The sequence below is a fragment of the Rhincodon typus genome, chromosome 14 (genome assembly GCF_021869965.1).
Source record: "Rhincodon typus isolate 14 chromosome 14, sRhiTyp1.1, whole genome shotgun sequence".
Taxonomy (NCBI): Eukaryota; Metazoa; Chordata; class Chondrichthyes; order Orectolobiformes; family Rhincodontidae; genus Rhincodon; species Rhincodon typus.
Genome location: NC_063345.1, coordinates 45,104,812 through 45,114,444, shown reverse-complemented (window position 1 = coordinate 45,114,444; position 9,633 = coordinate 45,104,812). Strand labels below are relative to the sequence as shown.

The following is a 9,633-nucleotide window of genomic DNA, read 5'->3' as shown; positions in this document are numbered from 1 at the left end:
GAGGATGGGTCACCGGACCCGAAACGTTAACTCTGTTTTCTCCTTCACTGATGCTGCCAGACCTGCTGAGCTTTTCCAGCAACTTTGTTTTTGCTGCAGATTCTTGAGTTGGAGCTACACTCATCAGGCAAGTGGGGAGTAGCACTATCCATATTGTTGTTGAATGCCAGTCTGGTGAAGATAATGTAAGATAACGTCACCATAATCTGAGGGCTATAGAGCTACTCTCTCCTCAGAGACACATGACTGGCGGTGTTTTAACCCAAAGGTCATCATGCCTCAGGTGAGGGGTGAGGTTCAGAAGTTGGGACCTTCATGCATGGGCAACCTAGTCTGGTAGCCATCTTGGGTTGGACAGTGATAAGTTCTGGAGCACAAATCTTCAGTACTATTGCCAGAATGTTTCTGAGCCCATTGCCTTTACAGTATGCAATACCTTCAACTGTTTGTTGATATCATAGGAAGTAAATAGAATTAACTGAAGACTGGAATATGTAATTCTGGGGATCTCCAGACAAGATCAAACTGGATCATCCATTCAGCACTTCTGGCTGAAGATTGTTGCAAATGCTTCAGTTTTATCTTTTCGACTTATGTGCTGGGCTCCCCCATTTTTGAGAACGGGGTCCCCTCCTGAAGCAAATTGTTTACTTGTCCACCACCATTCACAATCCAATGTGACCAGGACTGCAGAGCTTGGGTCTGATCAGTTTGTTGTGGAATCACTTACCCTATCAGTTGCATGTTGCCCACCTTATTCTATTTGGTATGCAAGTAGTCTTGTCTTGTAGCTTCACCAGATTGATACCTTGTTGTCAGGTTTGCCTAGTGCTACTCTTGACACATTGCCCTGCATTTTTGTTTGAATCAGTATTGATTCCCTTAATGTGATGATAATGACAGAGTAAGAGATGTATCAGGCTATGAGGCTGCAAGTGGTGTTTGAGTATAAATTTTGCTGCTGTTGATAGCCTACAGCAGCTGAATCTTCAGTTGCTGGATGTGTTCAACGTCTCTTCCATTTAACATAGTGGTAATGCCACAAAACACTGGGATCACTGACAAGGCTAGCTGCCAGCATTTGTTGCCCATCCCTAATTGCTTTAAGATTTAAGATCAGGATGGTGTGTGGCTTGGAGGGAAATTTGCAGGTGCTAGTTTTCCCAAGTGTCTGCTTCCTTCATTATTTTAAGTGGTAGAGGTCACAGGTTTTTAAAGTGCTGTGGAAGGAGCCTTGATGAATTGTTGTAATGTGTATGGCCACTATGGTCATTGTGTACTAGTGGTCAAGTGAGTGAATGTTTTGTGTGGTGGATGGAGTGCTGATCAAGCAGTTTGCTTCACCCTTAATGGCATTTAGCTTCATGAGTATTACAGCTGCACTCACCCAGGCAAGTGGATTCCACTGACTCCTGACTTTTGCCTTGTAAATCCTGTTCACGTTTTGGGAAGTTAGAAGCTGAGTAATTCCATGCAAATTTCCCAGCCTCTGACACGTTTTGCAGCCACAGTATTTATATGAATGGTTTAGTTCAGTTTCTGGTCCATGTTAATCCTCAGGACACTAATGGCGGAGAATTCAGTGATGGCAATGCTGTTGAATTTCAAGAAGGTTAGATTCCTTCTGGACGTGTTCATTGGCTGGCACCACTGTAGCTTGAATGTACCTTGCAGCTCAACCATCCAAACTTGAATGTTGTCTAGGACTTGCTGTGTGTGAGCATTCATTGCTTCAGAATCTGAGGACTGATGAACGATATCACTTCCAACCTTATTATGGTGGAAAGATCATTGATGAAGTAGTTGAAGGTGGTGAGCCTCGGACACAAAACTTGAACTCCTACAGAAATGTTTTAGGCCTTAGGTGATTGGCCTCCAATACAGCTGCTTCTCTTGTAGGACTCCAACCAGTGGAGAGATTTCCCTTGATTCAAAACTCACTACGGCTTCTGTGTGCCATTTCATTCAGATCCTGCCTTGATGTCAAGGGTGATAATTTTCACGTCAACTCGTGAATTTAGCCCTTTTGTCCATGTTTTGACCAATGCTGCAATTAGGCCTGGATCCCAGTGTCCCTGGTGGAAAGCACTCTAGGTATCAGCGGGCAAGGTAATGCTGAGTAAGTACTGCTTAATAGTATTGATCCTCATCATTTCTTCATTTTGGTGATGACTGAGGGTAAATTGATATGCTGGTAACTGGTCAGATTGGGTTTGTCTTTTTTTTTTAAACAGTACATACCTGGACATTTTACTACTTTTTGGGTAGACATTATTGTTGTTGGCTAAGGATGTGACAAATTCTAGAGCACTAGACTTCAGTTGTATTGCCAGAATGTTTTCAGTGCCCATCACTGCCTTCAGATATTCACATGGAGTGATTTTTTTTCAATGACTTACATCACCATTTATTGCCGATTGCTAATTGTCCCAATGAAGGTTACAGTAAGCTGCCTTCTTGATCTGTTGCAGTTCTTTTGGGAGTACATCCACTGTACTGTAATGAGCTCCAGGCTTTAACCCAGCAATGGTGAGGGTACAGCATTACAGTTCCTGCTTGAGATGGTGTGTAACTTTTCTTATTCATTGGACATAGCTGGCCAGGCCAGCATTTATTGTCATCCTTAATTTCACTGGAAAGATGGTGGTGAGCTACCTCCTGGAACCAGTGCAGACCTTGAGGTGAAGGGACACCCATATTGCTGTTAGGAAGTTGGTCAGGATTTCAACCCAGCAAAGGTGAGGGAAAATCATTGATTTCTTACTGTGCGTGGATCACAAATAAATAGTTGTTGCAACAGCTCTTGAGTTTAAAAAGAGTTCCAAGTCAGGATGGTGAGTGATGCGGAGATAATCCACAGTTGATAGTGTTCATATGCATCCATTTCCCTTGCCTTTCTAGGTGGTGGAGATCATGGGATTGGAATTGCTTTCAAAGGAGTGCATCTTGTACCTGGGACACAATGCTGCTACTTCGCCTTGATGGTGAAGGGAGCAAATGTCGAAGGTGAAGGTTGACGTACCAATCAAGCAGGCTGCCTTGTCTTTTACGGTGTTATCTCCATTATTGTTGTTAGAGCTGCACCTATTCAGACAAGTAGAGAATATTCAATCTGACTCTTGACTCTCTCCTTGTCAATGGTAACCGGGTTTGGGAGCTAGGTAAGTTAGCGCTGCAGGATTTCTAGCCTGTGACCTGCTCTTGTAGCCACTTTATGAATATGGCTGGTCCATTTCAGTTAATAATGATAATGGTAATGCCATTAGCTACCTTGGGGTGGTGCTTAGATTCTCTGATGTTGGAGGTGGTCATTGCCTGACAATTGTGCAGCACAAATGTTACTTGCCACTTTTCAGCCCGAGCCTGGATGTTAGTCCAGTCTTGCTACATTTGTACACCAGACTGGTTCAGTATCTGAGGAGTCATGAATCGTTCTGGTATTTTCTTTAAAATTAATCAACAAAATTCCCCACTTTTGACCTTGTGATGTACAGCAGGTCATTTATGAAGCAGCTGCCAATTGTTGGGCCTAGGACGTTACCCTGAGGAACAACTACAGTGATGTCCTGGAGCTAAGATGATTGACTTCTTCCTTGACAAGCATCTTCCTTTATGCCAGGTATGACTCCATGCAGCAGGTATTTTCCCTGATTTGCATTTATTCCAGTTTGACGGCATTCCTCAGTGCCACACTCAGTCAAATACAGCCTTGATGTCCAGCCAGTCAGTCTCTCCTTACCTGTAGGTTAGCTTTTAGCTCGGTGTTTGGAACGAGGTGGTAATGAGGTCAGGAGCTGAGTGGCCCTGGCTGAACGCAAACTGAGTTTTAAGGAGCAAACTGCTTCGTGCAGGAAAGGCAAATTACGGTGGACGCTGGAAATCTGAAACAGCGAATGCTGAAGAAACTCAACATGTCTGACAACATCTGTAGAGACAAACAAAGTTAATGTTTCAAGTCCAGTATGATTCTTCTTCAGATTCCTTCACAAGTCCTGCTCGATAGCACCTGTCCTCACAATTGAGAGAGCAATAATTGACCATGTTTGACGTGTCCTATTTGATATGCACAGAAATTAAGATACACGGTGTCAGCAGAGAGTCACTGGACTCGAAACATTAACCGTTTCTCTCCCCACAGATGCTGCTAGGTCTGGTGAGTTTCTCCAGCACTTTTATTTCAGATTTTCACCATCTGCAGTATTTTGCTTTTTTAAAATTTGTTTCAAAAGCTATTTTAAGACCCGGATTTCTAATTTTGGAAAAAGGCTGTGGTTCTTTTTTTGTTCAAAACGTAGAGTAGTCCGAGTGTAACTACGTTTGCTGCGCTACCTTTCGGAATCACTTTAAACGCGTTTGCAACTAGCTGTAGTCTCCAAGGGGCAAAGGGCTGGCTTTGCGAGGAATGAGGCAACCCCCAGGAAACAGTGTCTTTGATTCCACTCCCATTCTGTAACGTCACTCAGCTCAGAAACGCTTGGCTTTGGTCCCGGTTTGCCACAATCTCAGTGGATTGCAACTCAGAGCGGGTGGACCCTGCCGAAAGGTTGCAACCTCAGGTAAACAAAAATGTCTGTGCCTCCGACGGATTACATCTACCAAAAATTGGACGAAAAGTGCACGGCCGTTGAAAAGAGAAAATGGCACATCGTTACGCTCTTGTTGGGATTTATAGCTATTGCTGAAATGTGTGTAACTTGCTACTTTTTCTGCTATTTCACGGATCAGATTGACCAGGTAAGAGCAATACCAACTGCTGGCATTGTTGGCAAAGTAGATCCAATATAGAGACGGGTGAGAAGTTTGTTCATATAAGGAATTGCTGTTCCCTGGACAGTTTTAAATTCAGAATGGCTGGCAACTCTAAACTAGCCCCGTGCAATATGAACAAGTTAGGGTTACATAAAATCAAAACAAGAGGTTGCAGTGCAAGAAATTTTCAGCACTGTCCATTAACAGAGTACTAGAACTTAAAAGAGTCGCAATTTGTAAATGCTTCAGTGCGTTTATGTAAGTCTGGAATCCATTAGTTTCTGCAAGCAAAAAGTTTATACTGAAGGTTAAACTAAACACCAGAACTTAATCGAAAACGAAAGCAGCAACTTCTCGAATGCGCCATATCAATTTTAGTTCAGACGCCTTTCACAATAGGTGGAGTTCGGGGAATTCTGAATCCTGAGTCCGTATCCGCCCTTTACTGTCAGCACAATTCTTCATCTCCGCAACCATTGCAATTAAATAAAAACAAAGAACTGCGGATGCTGGAAATTCTGAAATAAAAACACAAAGTGCTGGAGAAATTCAGTAGGATTGGCAGCATCTGTGGAGAGAGGGAGAAGGGAAAAACAGATTTTAACTTTTCGAGTGCAGTGACCCTTCGTCAGAACAATGAAACCGAGTTACAGAGGAAATGCTGTTACATAAAGCAGTTCTGCCTCGGTCCGGAAATTCGTGTAGATGTACTTTCCATCTCTGACACACAGGTTTAATTATAACACACCCACACTTTCAAGCTGAACATTATTTTCTGCAGGATTTAAGTGCCTCTCCGCGGACGTTAAGGCACTTGCGATATTTCTAGTCTTTATATCGAAATTTGCACCAAACTAATTGTAGTGTACAGAAGTTCCACATAGACACAGCTAAAATCTCCGTACTTCAGTAGTCACATACAGGTACAATTTCTGTCGATGTACAATGAAATCCACACACACTCCCAATTCTAAAGGCTGTGTATATTGAAATTTGTACAGGTACAGTGTGAACATTAAAATGAACATTACATTTCTATCAATTCTTCAAAAAAACTGTACAAAACATCAATCTTCTGAAATCAGTTTTTCAACATCCCCATGCAATCCCCTTTAATGTTGGGAATAATTTCTTCAATGCTCCTGTCCAGGCATTTTAAAAATCAGCATTAATTGGTATGACAGTTGAAGAACTTAAAAAACTTGCTTCTCTTTTCATTTCATCATACATTTCACCCCATACTTGAAGCTGAGTTACAGTTTTCGTTTGCCATTTTCCTGCCTTTTCCCTTCACAATGCTACAAAACAGGCTTATTGTGCAAGTGTCAAAAAAGTTCAAGTTGTTGAGGAAGAAATTTTAAATAACTTCAACTAATTTGCAGTTGAATAATTTTGCCATTTGAATATACATACAAAGTTATAAATTAGGAGTAGAAGACAGACCTTGCTCAGACATTCAATAAAATGATGGCTGATCTATTTGTGTTCTGACTTCCACATTCCCATGTATCTCTAATAATCTTTCATTCCTTTGCCTAAACATGAAGCCATCTACCTCCGCCTTAAAAATATTTATAACCCCACCTCCCAAACTTTCTGAGGCAAAGTTCCAAAGTCTTAGCACCTTCTGGGAGCAAACAGGTCTCTTCCTCTCAGTCCAAAAGGGTAAGCCCTAATTTTAAAACCTTTCTGGACTCAACCAAAAGAAAAATGTCCTTTCCATGGCCACCTTCTCAAGACCATTCTGGATAGTATAAACTTTAATCAAATCACTCCTTTTTCTTCTAAATTCCAGCGAAAAATAGCCAGCCAGGTCTTGAGTTAAAAGGGGTAAAAAAAAAAGGCAATTAGTAGTTCCAAGAAAACAGGTAGATTTGCCATTTTGGTGGTTAATCTGAAAATAAGGAGCGATGTTGACTTATTGGGCTCATGTCACTATTTTATTCCGATCGCTATCATGTTTTGTGAAGTTATTTTTAATCTTTAGGTTCATTTTCCTTCATCCCCTCCCTTTTTGATTTACAAAGAAAAAGCTCAGATCCATACTGGTGGAAGAATTTGAAAGTTATAGCATTTTAACATGTCTTTCAGGACATTGCCTGAGTAGGAAATTGTCTTGTTCATGCTATGACACAGCATATTAATAAACTAACAGGGACAACTTCACTTCTTCATAACTTGGTTCACTATTGGAAGCATAAAAATGTTGCCAAGAAGCTATTTCTCTTCCCTTGTACTAAAGATTCAATGGTTGTGCATGTACTGCCAGGTATTATCCTGAACTTGGCTTTTGGTTCAGTTCCCAGTCCATGTTGAGTTATGTGAGATCAACAGATGGAGATGGAAGCAGTATTGTCAGGCTCAGGAGAGGAAAACCATCCATGGTTACCCTCTTGAAAAATACCTAGTACCTAGGAATTTGCACTCACATGGTGATTGCAGCAGGTGGACACATTGGCAAGTTGACTGTAATGCCTTTATAGTTGACCAGTCAGTTAACATTCACCACTTGATTTTAGATACAAAAGCATGGCTGACTTGGTGAGGTACTAAGCAGTCATCACAAAATTGTTAGTGCAGAAGGGGGCCATTTGGACCATCATGTTTGCACTGTTGTCTGAATATTATCACTCAGTGTCAATCTCCTGCAGTTTCACTACAACCCTCTACATTGTTTCTATTCAGACAATCAGAAATGTTCTGTTGCATGCATCAAATGAACCTGCCTCCATCACATTTCCAGGCAGTGCAGTCATGATCCAGGTATCACTCTAATCTCATAATTGTTTCTTTCACAAACAACACGTCTTTAAAACTGTGCCCTCTGGTTTCTGATCCTTCTGAGTGGGAACAGTTTTTCCTTAGAGATAGCAAGAACTGCAGATGCTGGAGTCAGAGACAACACAGTGTGGAGATGGAGCAACACAGCAGGCCAGGCAGCATCAGAGGAGCAGGAAAGTTGATGTTTCAGGTCGGGACCCTTCTTCAGAAATGGTGAGGGGAAAGGGAGCTGGGAAATAAATAGAGAGAGGAGGGTGGGGCTGGGGAAGGTAGGTGGGATGGTGATAGGTGAGTGCAGGTACGGAGTGGTGGGGATTGGTCAGTGGGGTGGATGGGTCAAGTAGGTGGGAGAGAAGATGGACAGATTATGTCAGGTCAAGGAGGTGGGGATGAGGCCTGGGGTGGGGAGATTTTAAAACTGGTGAATTCCATGTTTAGGCCATCAGGCTGTAGGCTCCTGAGGCAAAATATGAGGTATTGCTTCTCCAGTTTGTGGGTGGTGTCATTGTGGCACTGGAGGAGGCCCAGGATGGACATGTCACCCAGGGAGTGAGAGGGGGAGTTAAAATGGTTGGCGACTGGAAGGTGCTGTTGTTTGTCACATCTACAGCACAGATGCTCGACAAAACGGTCTCCGGGTCTCCGAGCCTCCACTTGGTCTCAGGGATGTAGAGCAGGCCACATCGGGAGCAGCGGGTACAGCAGACTAAGTTGACGGATGTGCAGGTGAATCCCTGTCTGATATGGAAGGTTTGTTTTGTGTCTTGAATGGAGGTAAGGTGGTAGGTGTAGGATTTCCTACAGTTGCAGGGAAAGATGCCGGAGGTGGGTTAGTAGAGAGCGTGGAGCCGCGGAGAGTGCGGTAAGACCCTAGTGATTTTGAAACTTTAACATACCTCCCTGCAATCTTCTCCTCTCTAAGAAAAACAATCCCAACTTCTCCAATCCATTCTTTACACTTGAATTTTCCTCATCTTTTGAACCATTCTCACAAACCTCTTTTGCACTTAGAATCATAGAATCCCTATAGTATGAAAGCAGGCCATTTGGCCCATCAAGTCCACACCTACCCTCCGAACAACATCCCATCCAGACCCACCTTACCCCATCCCTGTAACCCTACAATTACCCATGGCTAATCCACCTAACCTGCACATCTTTGGACTGTGGGAGGAAACCCAGAGGATAACCATGCAGACGTGGGCAGAATGTGCAAACTCCACACAGTCCCTGTCCTAAGGGTGGAATTGAACCTGGATCCCTCGTGGTTTGAGACAGCAGTACTAACCACTGAGTCACTGTGCTACCTTCCAATGCATTCATGTCTTTCTGAAAGTATAGCACCTAGAAATATGCACAGTACTCAGCTGAGGTCTAGCTCATGTCTTATGTTCAGCACATTAAGCAAAACCTCCCTACTCTTACACTTTGTATACTTTATGAAGCTGAGAATACTGTCTGCTTTATTAACAGCTCTTTCTACCTTGCCTGCCACCTTTAATATATATACACGCTGTCTGTCTGCTCCTACTCACCATTTAGAATGGTGCCCTCCTCACAGTTTACAATTCTGTGAAATTTTGTGCCATCTCTGAAGTCTGTTTCCTATCCCTCAGCCAATTTTATATCCACATTGCCGTTGTCCCTTTTATTCCATGACCTATAACCTTCTTCACAAGTCTGTGTAGCAGGGTACTGAACACTTGGAAGTTAATATACCAATGATCTTGCCATCATCAATCTTCCCTGTTGCAACTTCAAAAAACTCTTGCAAGTTAGACACAATTTTCTTTTTCCAAAACAAATCCTTCCTGACTCCTCTGAATCAACCCATGTTTTTTCCATGTAACTATTAATTGAAGCCCAAATAATTGTTTCTAGAAGTTTCCGAATACCAATTAAAGTGACTAGTCTGTGATTGCTAGCCTTGTCTTTACCAACTTTTTTGAACAAGGATATAATTTTGCAATTAGTGATAGTAAGAACTGCAGATGTTGTAGTCAGAGATAACACAGTGTGGAGCTGGAGGAACACAGCAGGCCAGGCAGCATCAGAGGAGCAGGAAAGTTGACGTTTTGGGTCGGGACCCTTCTTCAGAAAAAG

The 9,633-nt window shown here is 42.6% G+C and overlaps 2 protein-coding genes across 2 annotated transcripts in view; both read left to right on the top strand.

Annotated features, from left to right (window-relative positions):
• LOC109917668 (endothelin receptor type B-like) overlaps positions 1-9,633 on the top strand; it is a 50,679-nt gene that overhangs the window by 9,838 nt on the left and 31,208 nt on the right. The window lies entirely within an intron of this gene.
• LOC109920675 (tumor necrosis factor ligand superfamily member 10-like) overlaps positions 4,457-9,633 on the top strand; it is a 17,002-nt gene continuing 11,825 nt past the window's right edge. Inside the window, exon 1 of the mRNA XM_048605507.1 lies at positions 4,457-4,734. Within this exon, the coding sequence (XP_048461464.1) occupies positions 4,567-4,734 (168 nt within the window). The 5' untranslated portion in view covers positions 4,457-4,566. The remainder of the gene's footprint in view (positions 4,735-9,633) is intronic.